At 39.6% G+C, this 18651-nt stretch overlaps 1 protein-coding gene across 1 annotated transcript; it reads right to left on the bottom strand.

Annotated features, from left to right (window-relative positions):
- Positions 1–2667: 2667 nt before the first annotated feature.
- scp2b (sterol carrier protein 2b) lies at positions 2668–17818 on the bottom strand. Its single transcript, XM_074668524.1, has 5 exons — positions 17661–17818; positions 15680–15770; positions 13843–13972; positions 13491–13570; positions 2668–3337 (listed from the first exon to the last, which is right to left on the bottom strand). The coding sequence occupies exons 1-5, from the start codon at positions 17681–17683 to the stop codon at positions 3242–3244; spliced, it is 420 nt and encodes a 139-aa protein (XP_074524625.1). The 5' UTR covers positions 17684–17818; the 3' UTR covers positions 2668–3241.
- Between the last annotated feature and the right edge of the window lie 833 nt (positions 17819–18651).

The following is an 18651-nucleotide window of genomic DNA, read 5'->3' as shown; positions in this document are numbered from 1 at the left end:
TTCTTAAATGATTGTTTGTTTGACCTTACAAATCTACATTATGTGTTTTAACTTGTTCTGCTTTTTTTCTTTTTTTGTTTGCATATTTCTCAAAGTAAATATATTTATGAGTTGAAATTGACCCTTAACACAGCAGACGTTACTTTAGTCAATAATATCAAAATGAAGTAATTACATAACAAATTTATTTCAGAAATGTTCTAATACCCCTCAGTAGGGATGAGTGAGCACCAATCAGGAGGCTTCTTACAGTTTTCAGAGGAGGCCCCGCCCATGAAGTTTAGGAAGAAGCGTAAACAAAACTTTTAGAAGCGCAAACAAAAATTCAAGAAGCGCAAACCAATCTGTGTTTCATGAGAGCAAAATTTCGATTTGTAAATTAACCTTGTCTGTTGCAGCAGTTCTCTCTTCTTTGTCCGTTTCTTGTAATTTTTTTCGTCTCTTTTTCGTCATCTTTGTATTTGGAGTGGATCATCACTTTGTATGGTTCATTGTTGGTCATGGACACAAAACTTTTTGTGGCTTCAGTGATATTTTTACTACTTTTCTACTGTGTTTGTCTGGAGATCCTACATGTAACCATGGCTGCATTGTTTACATGTGAAATTAGCTGTTAGCAGCCTGTCAATGTCAATGCTAACTAGTGTAGGGCTTGATGATTTCCCTCGAGATGAGGAGGAGGAGGTGAGGACGATGTGCTGGTTCTCAGGTGTGAGCTGGGAGGTGACGATGTGGACCTGTCCTTCCATCCATCGTTGTTGGGAACGTGGGATCTATCTCCAGTGGGATGGACGAGCTAGCCGTGCTAGCCCAGCGGCAGAGGGGCTGCCGGAGGGCAGAGTGGCATCATGATGTTCACGTGGCTGACGGAGCTGACATCGGATGCTGGCGCCACATTGGAGGAGCTTCACCTGCTGTGAGCAGACAGGATCCAGGAGACAGAGACTGAACAGACTGCTGGGGAGGATCAGTCCTGGACCCTGTGGAGGTGGAGACTGGCTGGGCTGGAGAGTGGTGGACGGGATGTTGTCATCTATTTTCTTGTGGACCTTTTTGCACTTTCTATAAACTTTCTTACTTTTGTTTTCTTAAATGCTGCTGTGACTCCTGAATTTCCCCTCGGGGATAAATAAAGTATTTTCTATTCTATTCTATTCTATTCTATTCTATTCTATTCTATTTAAAAAAGAAAAATCATAATCTCAGAGAGTTGTTTGTGTTTTATTTTGGACTTAACGTCAGAGTGACTGTGCTGTCAAAATGATCTGTCAATGTTAATTTGAATTTTATGTATCAAAAGTATAAGTAGTATCAGTACTCAGATTTGGCGAGTACTCGTACCAGTATCGGTGTGTATGATCTTTGTATGTCCTTGTCATGTTTGTGCTCAGAACAGACTCAATGGGGGGGACGGGATCTGAAGTCTCAAGGTCCACCTTCCATGTGACTCATCGATATGTAGTTCCTCATGACTGTGTACAATGAACTGCTTACTCAGAAGTCTCAGAGGTCACAAGTGGATTTGTTTTTTTACATGTCCATGTCAAATCTTGTGTGTGTGTGTGTGTGTGTGTGTGTGTGTGTGTGTGTGTGTGTGTGTGTATGTGTGTGTGTCTCTCTCTCTCTCTCTCTCTCTCTCTATATATATATATATATATATATATATATATATATCTCTCTATATATATATATATAGCAGATCCTCGACTTATGTCGTTTCGACTTTACAGCAGCAATAAATATATGTATGTAACAAAATAGAGAAGGTTCCAAAGTTACTCGGTTCCGTTCATAAGGCTCTACAACGTGTACTCGTTTTTGACGTGGAGTGCATATGAATACGAAGCTACGCAGTCATCAGCATAGTCCACTTTGTGTTGAGTTGCATCATAGTGTAGATTGTGTGTGTTTAAACATATGACCTTTCTTTTTACTATTTTATTAAGTAACTCCTACCTTTAAGCATTGACAATTCCTTTATGTTTTAAGTGTTTAAAAAAAAATGCAAAAAGAGATCTGTCCATTTCTGTCAGTTGAATTGATAGGTCCTTACTTCCCACTTCGCGTTAAGCTGGGCTCCCACTACAGGAATTTAAAAATCTTCAAAGATTATGAAATTGGGTTGTATCACTCATATAAGGAAAATCTTCACAGATCACCTTCTCTTAAATCTTTAGCATGCACTAACTACAAGATTTGAAAATAAAGACAGGATTTCACCGAGATTTTCTGACCAGAGGAGGCTATGCACCCCGGTTTGACCTGACACTTTAAGTGCACTGGTGGGACAGGGGGAGAGAGCAGCGGAGCTGTCTGCATCGGTGCCTTTCATCCATTACGCGCACAGAGGGACAGACGTGAAACTGACGCTAAATCAGTCAATAATGACGTTATCTCACACTGATCTCTGCCAAAACAACAGTTTGATAAAGTATAACAATGATGTGATTATGTGTTATTTTTAAAGGCATTATTGAACTGGCTCTAGTGAGCCAGTGGGGCGCACAGTCAGCTGACCCAGAGCCTTTCAGCTGCGCTGTAAGCCAAGCGAGCTTCTGCTGCAGACTCTATCTTTAAGACACCGACCTGTTAATACATTAGATGTGTAGTGAAAGGTAACACAGGAGCAGGGCTAAGACAAACAGACTCCAGTCCAGAACACCCAAGAATCAGCAAAGACGTTTAATTAGTAAAAATCTTTCAGGAGAATTGTACAACGATGAAAGCACTGCTGAGAAATCCACCCCTCTTCTGTTAAAATGACGGGCGGCTGTAGTGAAAAACATTTCCCCTGTGTCAGGTATCAACCTTTTAACAAATGGTGAGTCAGAAATAAGGAGGCACTTTGACTGTGGAGTTCATGATGGTGGAAAAAAAGACATCAATCTGCTAATCTAAAGGACAGACTGCCAAACTGAGTACACAGAGAGAGAGATTTCATAAGCAAGAGAAAGTGACTGAAAACTGAACATAATGTGTATTAGTCTGGAGCTCTCCAGTGTGCTCAGCGCACCTGTTTACTGAGACGGACTTGATTAGAGAATTCATTTTCTTTCCATCTATCTCTGTTAGTGGAGCAGGGACGCTTACTAAGCCCTGATCCATCAGTGAGGTCGCTATTAGATGAAGTGGTTTAAGTCCAGAGTGGAGACTGTTTCCAGAGCTCTACCAGCTACCTGAAAACAGTTATTTTCTTTATGCTTAAACTTTAATCAGTGTTACAGCAGCTCACACCTCTCGTCTACAGCTTGGCTTTGGGCGGCTGCAGCTGCAGGCTTTGGAGCTTCATGGCCAATCCCATGTTCCCTGTGATCTTCAGCTTGCCCTGGAAAAAGGCCTGTGAACCAGAGAGGGTGAAAAACAAATATTATCATCATCATCATCATCGTCCGAAGCATTGTGAAACTGGAGTACGGTTCAGAGCCTGTTGGAGGGAACTACATGCTGCTGGTTAAAGGAGTTATCGTGAGAGATTAACTCAACTCAGGGAAAGTGGGGCAACGTCAACAACAGCTTATGAAATGTCAGGAAACTGCATGACACACAGGCATGGAGTGTGTGTGTGTGTGTGTGTGTGTGTGTGTGTGTGTGTGTGTGTGTGTGTGTGTGTGTGTGTGTGTGTGTGTGTGTGTGTGTGTGTGTGTGTGTGAGAGAGAAAGAGAGAGAGAGTGGAAGGGGAGAGGGGTGAATGCCTGAAAAAAAGAGAGAGATGAAAGGGTAAATCAGATCAGGAGGTAATTATTTGACCACTGTGAGCAAGCAGCAGACATTCTTTCATTATTACCTCGGTTCTCTGGAGAGTAGATTAAGCTTTTTCATGTGAGGTTGTATTTTTTAATTTGTCACCCTGACCAAATTTGAGATCTGGAGGTTGGGAAAGCTGGACTTTGTTCTGTCGCACGCACAGCTATCTTTGACCGGACCAACTGTTCAATAATGAAGATCCCTGATGCATCAAACTGTTTTAAATGTAAAATGACAAAGTACGTCAGTGTGTGTTTATAATTTCAAGAAGAAAAATCTGCACAGCATTCAAAGTTGATTCTTTTGGTCAGGGATGCACCTATCCAACCTTTCTGGTAGGGCTGGGACGATATGCTTTTCTCCTGATTCAATTCTTTTACGATTGGGGTGCTGATTCTATTTAAATTGCAGTTCTTCGATATTTCCAATTTTTCAGATTATTAGTCTGCTTTTTTTAAGACCATGTAAAGAAGTTGTATGATGATGATGATGTCTACAAGCAATATCAGGTTTTCCCAAAAATGCATATCACATGTGAGTCAGTTTTTAGGATTTATTCAGGGGATCTGACATCTCAACTTTTTTCCAACCCAGCTTATAAACAAAGACTGAAATGAAAACACATCAGTTTTTAGACAAACAATATATAAGTTAAAATCATTAAACAAAAAATCCTAATACCACAACACGTTTTTTTTTTACTCTTCCCCTATTTTCTGGTACCTGGGCTTTTGTTGTTAGTCGATACTCATCCGTCTTATAATAATAACCTGCATGCCGAACTGTGGGATAAAGCTGTGTTCCATTTGTGCTCAGAACTGAGAAGTCAGGGGTGGAAATGATGTCATCTCCAAGTTAAGTGTTCCAGTTGCCAAGTCGGAAAATAAAAAGAATTTAACAGAAGCGTAATTACTGTTTACCCCTGAATATTTGAATACCTCATGTGATGATGGCTTTGTCTTGTCTGCAGAAGTTTGCAGTTTTATGCTCAATGCTGAAGCTGTTGCGCATCCATTTTACATAAAAGCAGGTTGAGCAGGATAGGAAGTTATGCACAGTTACCACCCAAAATCTCTGGTGACTTTCAAAATAAAACAAACTGTGTCCAAACTGGATCGCATTTTACTTGACAACAGCAACAAACTGACAAAATACTCGGAGCAAGACCAGGGGGGTATTCCACGAAGCTGGCTTAGCTCAAAGCCTGGCTTATTGCAGTTAGCCTAGCTAAGTTTAGAGATAGTTTGGTTCCACAAATGAGGCTTAGGGCTAGCATGGCTTGGAAATCATAGTATATTAGTCAGCGCAACAAGCCTGGTCCCGGGCAGGCTTAAGCCTGGCTCACACTACAGGATTTTAAAAATCTTAAAAGATCCTGAAATCAGGTTGTATCTCACACATAAGGAGAATCTTCACAGATCATCTTCTCTTAAATCTTAAGCACATTCTAACAACAAGATTTGAAAATACTGACCAGCACACACTACAGGATTTCACCAAGATTATTCGACCAGAGAGAGTGATGCACCACATGTGCTCAGTTGTTTGATCTGAGGATTTTAGAGCACTGGTGGGACAGGAGGAGAGAGAAGCGGAGCTGTCTGCAGCGGTGCCTTTCATCCATTACGCGCACGCAGAGGGACAGAGGTGAAACTGTTGCTGTATCAGCCAATAATGGCATGATCTCACACCGATCACTGATAAAACAACAGTTTGCTACTGTATGAAAATGGCGTGGTTATGTGTTATTTTTAAAGGCATTATTGAACTGTCTCGAGTGGGCCAGTGGAGCACGCAGTCAGCTGACCTGGAGCCTTTCAGTTTCACTTTGAGCCTGCGTTTGTTGTCTGTTGTCCGGTCTCTTGTAAGGGGGCTCTCTCTATCTCTCTCTCTCTCTCTTAGCTGTTGGCTGGCCTTAGTGAGAATGAATGTTGTAATCATCCAGATAAATATCAAACATGTTTGAAAATTATGAGACGATCGTGGGGCTAAAGATTCATCTGTCAACCGCTCACACTAGAAGATAATCTTGCCCGAACATCAGGGCCGATTTTAGTCCCCGACCAAATTTCTTCTCCGATTGTCTGGAGGACCGAATCGGGGTTAAATCGGGGCGAGAATCCTGTAGTGTGAGCCAGGCTTTACAGTCAGGCTTACCTTAGCTGCAGCTCAGAAAAGGTCAGACAGGCTTCTGAAATACGCCTTGTGAACTGCACGTGTCACATTAAATTGATCTGGAACTGTAATGAATGATGTTCTTGTTCAGAAACATAAATTGAGACCTTTTGGTAACTTTTCTGACACCTCCTGCTTAAAACCCCAAAAGTCAGAAGGATCGTGAGGCCCCGCTTTCACGGTCTGTATTTATACTGAAAATCAAGATCAAGCAAAATTTTGCCCTTCAGCTGCACAGGTTTCCGTCCTCCCTGAGCTCGCCTTAGGGACACCTGCGTTATTGTTTGACAGGTGTACCGCCCCAGTCATACTAGACTGGGTGACCGTGAATCAGGACACGTCAGATACAAGACTGCCTGTGCGTGACACAGGGCTGTCAGTGGCTGAGTGGTGAGAGTGCAGGATGGAAACTCGCAGTAATCCGTGTTTTACTTTTGGCATGGGTTCGATCCCACCAATGGTAACTATTTAAAAATATCTGATTTTCTTTCTTCTGTCACCCTCAAAGTACAGCCAACATATAAAAGAATAAAGGCACAAATTGTTTTATGATACAAAAGGTGACAACAGCCACAATTTTCAACGGTGGAGCTTGTTATCTCCCCCGGACCCCGTTTAGCCGCAGCTTGGATCAGCCTGGCTGAAATAAGTGTCTCTGAAAATCAGCTGAGCCTCGTTAGTGGAACGAGTTCCAGCTAAAATTAAAGTGGCTGCTTATTCAAGCCCCGCTTACCGGCAATAGCCCAGCCTTTTTTAGCCAGCATCGTAGAATACCCCCCAGGAGTCAACAGGCTGGAGGATTTACAGCCAACACAAAACAAGGAGACACTCAAAATGAATTGGGAAGTGCAGGAACTCCTTCAGAAGACTTAATGAAAATGAGGTGCAGTGCAAGCTCTGCGAGGGTAGGTTAGCATATCAGCTAGCCTAACACAGAACTATTTTTATTGTCTTTGTGTTTATTTCTGAGTTTGTGTTTGTGCTTTGTTCTTTGGATACTTACGAATTATGGATAACCGCAACTAGCAACTAGCAACTAGCAACTAGCAACTTCTAGCTCTTTGCAAGGTGAGTCCAGTGGACCTCATTCTTGTTTTTAAATGCAGGTTTTTTGGTAGCTTGAAATGCTTCTGTGATTATTTCATTAATGATGGTTTTTGTTCACTGTGGATGTAGCAGCAAAACTTTTGCACAGATTGAAGTGATTCAGCTCCAGCCTTGACTTGGAGGTTTGAATTGTTTGACTTGTTTTGTGTTAATGTTGTATATGCTTGAGTTTTTCCTCCTGTTACTGTTCGGTCCTGCTCTTATGATGACTCAGCACTGAAACAAAGGAAACAGAGTGATTCAACACATCTGCTAAGAGTCAAACCATGGACTAAACACAGGTCGCACACTTCAAGAACCACAGTCTCTGTAACGCCAGACCATACTGGTGCCAAACACAATATCCGTTGTTAAAATAAGTTCTTATCATGCTATCTGTGATGTATGATATCCAATTTTTTTGGTTGCCTGCCATTTTTGATGGACTAGGTACCCTTAGAGCGATCCAGTCCATCACTTTCATTGTTATACAAGCATTCATTAACCACATACAGCACCTACAGTTGACAAACAGCAGACACATTTATTTGGGCTGATATAGTTGAGATCTGATGGGATATGAGTGGTTTCTTAAGAAGAAGATGAACTTTTACACTGTAAAACCAGACTTTGTATCAAATTAAATGATTAAATTACAATATACATCAATTATTTAAGTTTGATTGTTTTGCTTTAAATGCCAAGTATATTCTACTTATTTGCAGACATAGACAATAGACAATAGATTATGAATTACAGTTAAATGTCCTCAAGAAACAAAGTTTTAGCCATAACCACGCCTCTTCATCTCCTTTGTCTCAAGAAGGGGCGCCATTTGAAATTTTAGGTTGCAGGTGAAGGTATCTTCTCTACAACTTCATGCTCTGGACCGTTAAGTCAGGTGCCACTGTTTTCTCATCATCATGAGCTTTACTGTTATAAATAGAAAGGCTGAAAATCTTAAAAACTTCCAGGAATTTATAAAGCAAGGCATCATTTTTCTTTGCTACAACAACAACAACAACAACAACAACAACAACAACAACAACAACAACAACAACAACACATATTAAATTGACTTCATTTTATTAGCTTGGTAAGATCAGCTTGTGATTTAGTGCAATGGATTTTAAAAAGTTTAATTATCATGCAAAGTAATTTGCAAAAAAATTAAAGTTAAATAAACTTGGCATTTGGTTTGTTGTAATTCAAAACTTAAGTTAAATTCACACACGTTTTCATTAATAAATACTTTTTTCTTTTAGGGCAACTGGATTCCTCAAAATTTAAGCAAATTCAACTCATCCAGGCTTACAGTGTATTAAATCCTGTGGGAGAAATTTTTTTTTTTTTACTGTGGTGTTAAGTCATGCTATGCACACAGGCTGACACACACACACACACACACACAAGCACACACATGCACTACTAGAGCGATAGTAGGGCTGCCACCAGACCAGTGCCCCAGGAGGATTTGGTATCTTGGAACAAGGGGGCCTTGGCAGCATGGATGAGTCTTCCAGATACTGGAATAATGGGTTCATCATTAAAAAGATCAAATCATGTACTTCATGTGTGAACTATCTCATCTTAAAATGTATTTTATCAGATGTTTTTCAAGCCCATGGGTAAAATAAGATATGACAAATCTAGGGCTCCTGAAAGCTGTTTTCTTTTTCCCATCAAATAACAAAAAACTGTCTCAATAACATGAAAACATCCCCAAAAACATCTGAAACCACAAATGCCAGTTGCTGGTTTACAGATGTGCCACTGTGAGATTCAGAACTGAACAAAGACAGAAAAACTTCTGCACCGTCAAAGAGTTTTGGGGAGAACTTTTATAAAAATCAAAACAAAAATGAGGTTACGTTTAAACTCTTGGATGTAAATAGAACTAAACTAAACTAGAATTTATATGTCAATCATATCCATAATAAACTATCCATTTATGAATCCGTCTTTCCTCATGTCTGCAGAAGGACAGGGCACTGTTTTAACAACCAGTGAGAAGTTAGTATTCCATCTTAATAAGCTGTAATATGGTTTTGATAAGGATACAACATTTTCAGCCAGGAACATCTGACTAGTCCTTTTTATGCATCAAACACACGTTGATGTCCCAGATTCAGGCCTGACACCATCCTGTTTGGTCATGTCTCTCTCCTGTCGGCTGCTTACTGGAAATCTGAAACACGTTTTTTTCCTACACAGTGACAACTTTACAGCCTGTTGGCTGAGGGCTGGAAATTGGCTCAATCAGCTTTTAATGAAACAGTTCAACATTTTCTTTAAGCGTCATGCAGGGGCTAACAAAAAAAGTCATGTTAGGGGTACATCCAAATGGCAGATAGTTTTTTTTCCACTTAAAAGGCAGGCTTTGGATGGGACAGGACAATATAAACTGGAAGGGAAAAGTCAGCAGGCCAGTACACTAACACCACGTCACCCCTGTGTTTAATCAGACTGTTGCAAAACTGAGAAACAAAACAATGTGCTGCAGCCCAGGAGTGACTAGATGTTACGTGTATTACAATTAATGCACTTAGGTTTTCTGTTTCTGTTTTTCAAAAAGAAGATATTTAGAAGAAGATCAGTTTCATTTTGTTGTTAATAAAGAAACTCTTCATTGAATACTTAATACAGCTGCAACTAATCATTGATTGGCTAATTGACTCACCAGCTATTAGTGAAATGATTGAACCACATGACGGACTGCAGAATTGTTTAACAGCTCCTTTTTAGTTAACTGATTTTAAATTGTTTCACAAACGCATCAAACAAGTATAAACAAATGAGTCTCAGTGTCCACTGCCTCTGCTTCTTGCCCACCTTTCACTAAGCGGCGAGCGCCTCGTAGCCAGCTGTGGCTCTGCAGCGGAGGTAGCACCGTTTTACGACACGATGAGAACTAGAGCCTTATTAAGCGGTGTTTTTGTGTGAAAGTAACACGCTGAAAATTCTCTAAATAAAGCGTGAATGCAGACCCATATCAGATTTTTTTGGTGGGAGTCCGTTTATTTGTGTTTTTGGTCAAGTAAAATATGGCCCTGTCTGAGTGCAGAGGAAACCTGCAGAGGAGCAGGGAGGGGTAATTTCTGCCCTAAACCTTGTGATAGGGCCCAACTTGTTCCATCCCGGGGGATCACTTTAACGTCATTTTCAGGATGGGAGTAAACAGACACCACTTCAATGTCATAGATGGAAAAGGCAAGAAAAGACAAGTGAACTTCACTTCCTAGCAAAACCAGCTCAAAAACTGAATTCTTTACAAAATTAAAAGTTCATCAAAAAAAGTAACACAATAATTATTCTCCCTGGTAATCAATTATATTTATGAGGGAGTAATTCAGTGACTAATTCAATTACTTTTTGGGTAAGTAATTTGCCCAACACTGTAATGACACCACGAACATTTCCATGTGAAGGTATGAACTTTGTTCCTCCTGTTCATCCTCCTGTTCTGCTGATAAAAAGACTCACACTCACCTCTTATAATATTTTATGCTGCATGCATAATGCATGCTGCATGCTGCATTATCTAGCTCTGTGTTTTACATCAGGACCCAAAAGGTATCAGTAATTTTGATCTCAGACAAAGAAAAAAGTGCTCATTCTGCTTTTACTGTTAGAGAGATGGTACCTGAGTCAGACGTATTTTACTTTGGTCGGTGAAATTACAAGCGCCAATAGACATGTATATGATGCTACACACATGATCCCATCAGCTATGTCTTTCTTTAAAATCTTTAAAAAACTTTGTTGTTAAGTCTATGAAGTTTATGTGCTGCAAGCAGAGATATCATAGTTGTTATAGTTTGTTTTATAAGCTATTTTTGGGGCTTTTTATGCTTTAAAGAAGAGAGGAGAGGACAATGGATACAGCAGGAAACAGGGTAAGAGTGGAGGATGTCATGTGGGAAATAGGCAACGGGCCACCTTTGACCCAGGCCCCCCATTCCAGGGTCAACTTCAGGGGGTGCTACATAGACTGCCAGGCCATCTACGCCCTGGCACATAATAGTTTTACTGATAAAAATGTGTATGTGCATTTATTTTTTAATTCAGTTTAACTTCAGTGGAAGCTTTAGCTGTATCCTAAAATACAATAGATAGTGCAACTCCCTTCTGTTGCGACTTGACTGCGTTTGTCAACTCAAAAAGGCTGTGTGTTCAGTCCAACAAGCTGCACGACTAACAGACAGCTGGAGTCACAGACCAAGGAGTTCCCAATCTTCCCACTCCATTGCTAAGTCTCTCTTCATTCATGTTGGGCTGTAAAACCTCAAACCTGTTGACTCCTGGTCTGGCTCCATTCATTGTGTCTTATTGTCGTCATAGTCAAGATGAATACAAACTGATTCCGACACAGTTTGTTTTATTTTGAAAGTTACAGTTTTTTTGGGGGGTAGTTTCCAGTCACTACTTCCTGCGCCGCTTGAGCTGCCCTTCATTGAATTTATGCATCACAGATCCACGTCAGGGAAAAAATAGGATGGCTGCGTATTACCAGCAACACTTCTGCACAGCAACACAGACAGACTTGAATGGAAACCTATCTGATCTGTTGCCGTGACTAAGCTGAGTCACACTGTAGAAGCATCTGGTGAATTTCAGTTGTCATCCTGAGTTTTGTACACAATCCCATATTTTCAGTGATTGTGTTTACACAGCGGCTGAGTAGAAAATACAATCCTGCGTAACACAGACAAGAACATTCTCAATGACACATCTTTAATTTAAAACGTAAGTGTCTGATGTGACATGAGAATGCTTCAACATTAGAATATCAGTTTAAGAATGAAATGAGGAGATCTCTTCATGTCATGATCCTCCAGTCAGCTCCACAGCCAACACATTTGTCGTTAAAGCTCATTTAAAAGAAGACTTTATGTCTCAGAGCTGTAAGATCATGTGTATCATGATAACAGAGGTGATAACAAGGTTGTTCAACCTGTGGACGTTGGCACAGCAGACACTGAGGTAATAAAAGTGTTAAAGCTATGGTCTACGATCTGAAACCCAGTTTGGCTGATGAGACACATTTAAAAAACGCAGCCTCACTCACCCCTCCCATCCGTGTTCCAAGATCCCGCTCCCCCAGCTCGTATGGCCCTCTTCGCCTCCTAACAACACACACTCTCCGAAAGAGCAAGAAGCGGCCGGCAGAAAATGTAACAAACAAGACAGTCACCCTCCTTGTAACACACAGTGGTAGCTTTTTCAATTAAAACTGCGCGCTCAAAACCATGAATTAGCCGACGAAGCAGGTCTGCCGTTGCCACTGCCAGCTGATCAGAGCAGAGCCGACTGTGGGTGAGGCTTTACCTTTCTAAGCATGTCTTCACCAGCTCAGTTTACAATGCTAAAGATGTGTGGCTAACTTATGCTAAAATCTATTGACATAGCCGACCTGTTCAGTGTTCAGTCATTAGCCAGTACAGGCACAGACTAACCAGAGTTATTCAGCTGACATCTCCCACTGTGGTAAACAAAGTCATTACCTGTTGCAGCGAACAGCTGTTTGCCAGCTGATACGTGAAGCAAAGCCTCAGTTTCCCCGTGACGCGCACAACACGCAGCCAAACTCCTTCTAAGATTTCTGTGGTTTTTAAGGAAGCACTCACCAGAGCAGGTAGGCACCTGTACCTGGAGCGGTCCTGGTGGGTTTTTAAGTAGTTCGGCACGAGTTCGGCTACAGTGGGAGTAGTAGTATCCACTGTTAAAGCTAATTAGTTTGTGTTTAGCCTTATGTGTAACTGTTGCGGCGAGCGCCCAGTCCTGTCAGCTGGTTCGTGTGCACGTTAATTGCTCAACTGTGTCGAATCAAGCAGGAGGAAAGGAGACGGTAAATGTGAGCAGGTCAGATCAGTTCGGGTTTCTCATCAAGCTATCTACTGAGCTGTGTGTGTACCAAAATCCAAGAGCTAAACAGACAGCCGGTAAGATCACACTTATTTCTTTTGTGGATACAGCAAGGCACTTGTCGTGGTGGTGAGGCACTGTGGCGTGAGGGAGAAATGTTTGTGATTGTGTTGGATCCATGGCCGCTTGTGAGGAAATTAGAGAAAGTGATCATTTTTCCGCCTGAAAGGTCAAGCTGAGTGTTTCACTGTTCAACAGAAACTCAGCTGTCTCGGAGTCAGCAGCTAGCTGACGTGAGAGGGGTAGTGGGGAAGGACAAGGTGGGACCATTGGCATGACGGTGCGAAGCGAGCGAGATGGATTGGATGGACTCAAGTGCGCGGTTCGGATAGGTCAACTAGTATGCAGCTTTGCAGCGGATATACGGAATGGATTTTTTTCGTTCTTTTTGGTCTTTATATTGTGTAGATTGGACCATAGGACCATTACAGCCCTTTAACCAGTATTATTAAGATGTAAAAAGCTTCCAAATCGTACGCCATAGCTTTAATACATTTAAACTAAAGAGTCAGAATTGATTCTAAAAGTACTCTAAGGACTGATCCTGATAAAATACTCACAGTCTGTGGGTTCATCTTTCCGGTCATCAAAGCCAACAAGTCTGTGTCCGACATAGAGATGGTGCAATCTGCTTTCTTCTCTGCAGGGCAGAGACATGAAGACTCAGCTCAGTTCAGGAATATAAACATACATCCCTGGGGGGTTTGTTTAATGACACAGGATTTACATACAGAGATAGTAGTCACAAAGTCTATTTTTCAGGAAGATAAAACAAAAAACTAATCTCTGTAGAAAAACAACAGCCACAAAGGCCTTGAGCTTTGACTTCATGCACTGTAAAACATTAACTGGATAACATGTTCCCATAGGTATACAGTGTGTGTCATGAGACGACACAGTCTATGGTCTCACCTGTGTCGTTGTGAACGCAGCCATTACCGTTCTTTACATCCACATACCAAGTGGCCTCCTGCCCGTTTGGTCCGTCTTTTACTTTGAAGGCAAACACTCCCCCGATCTTTTTCACAAACTGTTCTCCCTCCTGTCAGAGAAACAGAGAGTTCACCTGCTGTCTGCTGAAACTTTAAAACCAGTCAAAAAGGTTTTCATAGTTGGGATAAGTATGCAGGCTGAGAGGTGTTCTATCCAGAGGATGTTATGACAAATTATATGTGAAGGCACATTTTTAAGGAAGAACATTTGTGTTACGCGTCACTTTGGACAAAAGAATCTGCTCAATGAAACTGTAGAATTGTACTTACAGAAGTATCTAATTTCAGACACAGCATTGGTTCTCTCATTATCTTAGAGATCAGTCTCGGTGTATTGGGTCTGATGTTCTATGCTTTGAAATTGTTTCAGTTTGTAAAGGCATGCCACAGGGCTCTGTTTTGGGTCCACTCTTATTTTATTGTTTATTGTTTGTGTTTTTTTGGATTATGATAATTTCTTGTACATTTATAGCTCTCTACAATGTCTTCATATGATCAATACAGCTTACTATGCTTATAAAGGCAATCCATAGACTGACTGATTGGTACACCTTCATTTATAAGGTGATTGTGCTCTACCGCGTGTTTTTATCACGCAGAAAAGTGCTGGACAGAACTTAATGCGTTTACAGGACCTTTTTACATAGTTACACACCTCTATCTAATTTATCTTTGATGAAAAATTTTAGAGCTTGTCAATTGCATTTCTGTTCCCTGAGAGTCTGTGCCTGGCTTGTTAAAGGTTCAAACAGCTAATAATACTAATCGGCAACAGGTAACCATACTATCACGGTGACAAGCTCTGCACTGCTTCCTCTGTCAGTTTCTGTTTTGAGCAGCAAAGATGCCAGTGGAGTGCTGCATCCACTACCCTTCATACCCTTATACCCAGTTCCTTATTTTAGGCTGTATCTGTGTCATTTTGGGAGCTGGACTTCAAATGTAGCCCCTTATGACACATCCAGATCATGTCCAACCTCTGTTTTCAAAGCACAATAATAGATGTAAGCTTATGCTGGCTCAGTTAAATGAATTGCTTCCTCCCAAACTTTACATCTGATTTATCTCGAGCTGCCTGGACGGGCCATTGGAAAGGATTAATGGAATGTCAGAGCAGAGTGGATGCTTATAGACATGGTTTTAGTGTAATGTCAGGCAACTCGTGACAGATTTAGACATTTTGAGTCTGAGCTTATCTTCACTGAGAGAGTCTGTTGTCCCACTTTGGTGTTTCTATATTGGTAACGATACAAGTATTTATTTTTCTTCTATTCAGATCCTCATATTTTCAGCAGATTGAGGTTTATATCCCTGCCCACTGGTAGTGATGTTAATCCAGCTTCAAACTGAATCAGACTTAAGGAGTGCCACAAGGATTAATACTGGGACTATTCTCCATTTGGATCTTATTTAAAGAGTCTCTTTTAAGTTTTTTTTTTTTGCAGATGCAGCTCATTTTGTTTGAAACGGAGCATGAAAGAGTCATTGAGACAACAGAAATTGAGTTAGTAAATTTAAGAACACGATTTGATTAAAAAAAAACAACAATTTGAATAATCAACAAATTTCATTTAATCCATTATTTATTAAATCTTTGACTTTGAAATTTGAAGACCTAGTATCTTTGAGAGGAAGTAACAGTCTTCAATTTGTCTTTAACATTTGTTTAAATTAAGAAGAGGATAAACAAAAAAGTATAAGTAGAGATCACAAGTCTGTGATTACCAATCATTGACCAGTGTAAGAAATGTAACCACCTCCTGGAGCTTCTTATTGATTTCCTGGAACACAGCATGCGCCTTGAACCCCTCCAGTCCGCCACTGGCACTGGTTTCTACGGCCTGAACCCTTGACATGATGGAGACATTATACAGAGAAGTTAACACAGAACAAAATTTGATCTGGTTATACACATGTACCTACTATAGTTGCAAACAGGTGGAAAATTTCAGGTAAATTTCCAGAAAGTGTCCAGAAAATGTTTAAGGTAAATTTAGCTCAGTAACACAGGGTTTTGTTGCTGCTTCACCATCTTTTCTAAAGATGACAAATTGTCCTAACAAAAGAGCAGCCACTGAAGATGATGAGGTCCAGGTTATTAGTGAGGAGAAAGAATCGCCAGAAGAGAAGCTTTTTTTTCTATCTTTTAGTGGGACTTTTTTGGGGTGCTCAGGGAACATAAGGAATATGTCTGAGCTATCGTAAATGCCTGTATCTTCTTTTATTTTTCATCATTCATGAAAAATAAACCACCCAATGAAAGAAACCATTAAAGTTCTACAGTTCTAAACACTGATTAATGTCATTTATAAATGTTTAGTACCAACCACAGTTCACTCCCTTTGATGCATCTTTGTTTAAGTCATCATCGTTGCACCGACATACTCAGTCATTTGCCGCTGGTGCTCAGTGTGTGTTTATTCTAGTCCAGGGGTTTGCAACCTTTACTATCGAGAGAGCCGTTTTGCCTCAGCTCACGTGGATGAAAGTCATTCGGGAGCCACAAAATCTACTTTATCTTCACATTAAGACAAAAAAGTTTATAATCTGTTAAATAATTATATATGCTTTTGTGTTAATAAAATTGTAAATGTAATTTTTTAGTTGTTTATTTTATTGTCAAAAAAATTGCAAATTTAAGTAAAAAAAAAAAAAAATTAGTAATGTGATAGATTAAATAAATATGCAAAATTTATGACAATTCAATTTGTAAAAAAAAATAAAAATTGAAAAAATTGGAAAATAAAAAATGAAAATTAAACTGTGCAAAATTTTGCTATTTCAAAAAATTTGCTGAAATGTCATAAATTTGCAAAAAAAAAAAAAAGAAAAAAAAACGCTGTTTAATGCAATTTTAAAATTTTGCTTGGTTTCAAAATATTTTAAAACTTTCTAAAATCACAAAAAATGGGTATTTACATTTAAAAAAAAATCAAAAATGTGTTTAATCTCCAAAAAAATTGGGATTTTTTTTAATCTGCAAAAATCTAAAAAAAAAATTGACAAAAAAAAATTAAAAGCTTTATTCTCAAGGGGTGATGCAGTTTTAGTACAAAATGTTAAATCATGATTTTACTTAGTGTCCATGTTGTTTTCATTAATACCCTCTGTAGAAAAAAAAAAAAAAAAAAAAAAAAACTGTATTATAATAATATTTCAAAGCTACAAGGAGCCACAGGTTGCAGACCCCTGTTCTAGTCAGTCTCCCATTATAACACGTGAAACCACCAATTATAACACGTCATCACTTCATTATTGCCTCGGCAGCTGGTGCTTGGTCCATGACAGACTCTGAGATGCACATTGGCATTCTACCTGTCTGGTTTCCAGTTTCTAAACATCCCTTCATCTACTCCATTTAACACCTGTAAGCACCTGTCAGTGAAGCTCTCCCCACCTCACAAAGAGCCAGACTGATCTGAAGTATACACACACTTTAATATATGTTTCCGTGTGCAGTATTGGGAAAGCTATACTGAGCTAAAATGACACATTATTGAGTGTTTATTGTGCTGTCAATAACAGATTAAGTGTAAAATCTGAATCTTTGTATCAGTGAACCAGAGCTACAGGTACGAAGCTCAGAGGTTGATAAACTTAGCTAACTTCAATGAGGACATTTCACTGCTAACGGGCTGCACTTTAACCGGTAACACCGATGCTAACCAAACGAAACCATTACAAACATCATTATAAACGTGTCAGTTTAACCAAACTAAACTGAATTGGTGTCCTTACCTTCGTGTTTGTATTTCGGGCATTTTGTCGCTTTAATGTTTGCACAAAGTGAGCTTCAGGTTGAGTAAACACACTGTTATGAAAGCTAACCTTAGCCCTTCCTGCTGTCCGCTCACTTCCTGCTTTCTTCTGATCCTCCTGGATCTGCAGACTCGATAAATCGATGCCTGATATTCCAGACTGATTCAAGCGAGGGGATCTGAATTTGTTTCTATATTTAAGAAATTAATAATCCGCCAAACACTGAAAAAGAAACAACAAAAGTGGCTCTGTTTATCACAACACGGGTTATTTTCTACCTTCCTGAACTCGTTGAAAGGTACGAAAAAATGTTTGTGTTAGAAATCCAGTAAAGTTTGCTGTTTATCACGTCATTCTTTAAATGCGGTGCCTTTTGCGTCCCCAGCCTTAATCCAACTGTATTTTCTGAAAATAACAGAATTTAAAATAAACCTTTTTATTTTAGTGAAATTTCACTAATCATCTGTTAAGAACACAAGGATATAACTCATAAAGCTTAAACAGTTTTTTTAAAATACCATTTAAAAAATTAGAAATGTGCTATTTTGCCATGTCCCCAGTGCCCTTTCCACTGTTTTGCTCAAGAAAATTATGTTTTGTTTTGTTTGTTTTGTTTTTGTTTTTTTAATATTTCTGGATATCTTTATTCAGCTATAAGGGGTTCTTCATAAATTTAATAATTTCATCAGCAAAAAATTATATTTTTGTCTAAAATTGCAGTTTAATATTTGTCCCTGGATTTAGTGTCCACTGTGTTATCCTAAGTTACTGTACCTCTAAGAAGGCTCCACCCACATCAGCATGATGCAGTCTTTTGATGTGATGTCATTCCAGAGGAGGGAAATTCAACAGTGGTAAAATTACTCACTTTTCTTTTGTTAACTATGTTACAGTTACTCTTTTATGATGAAGATCGAATGTGGTCAATCATAAAATGTCCACCGTGTTATCCCAGTTTTATGAGGAAAAT

This window comes from Halichoeres trimaculatus, unplaced genomic scaffold (genome assembly GCF_033239565.1).
Source record: "Halichoeres trimaculatus isolate MK-OKI-2021-1 unplaced genomic scaffold, fHalTri1.1 fHalTri1_scaffold_4, whole genome shotgun sequence".
NCBI lineage: Eukaryota > Metazoa > Chordata > Actinopteri > Labriformes > Labridae > Halichoeres > Halichoeres trimaculatus.
This window is presented reverse-complemented; position numbering and strand designations above follow the sequence as displayed.

Bases quoted from the DNA above. Each gene is read 5' to 3' on its own strand.
- scp2b (XM_074668524.1), bottom strand. From the start codon at position 17,683: ATGCCCGAAATACAAACACGAAG. The intron at 13,973-15,679 runs GTGGTTACATTT...TTTCTCTGACAG, and splicing joins TCAATAAGAAGCTCCAGGAG to GAGGGAGAACAGTTTGTGAA. The intron at 3,338-13,490 runs GTGAGTATTTTA...TCTGGTTCACAG, and splicing joins GAAAGATGAACCCACAGACT to GCCTTTTTCCAGGGCAAGCT.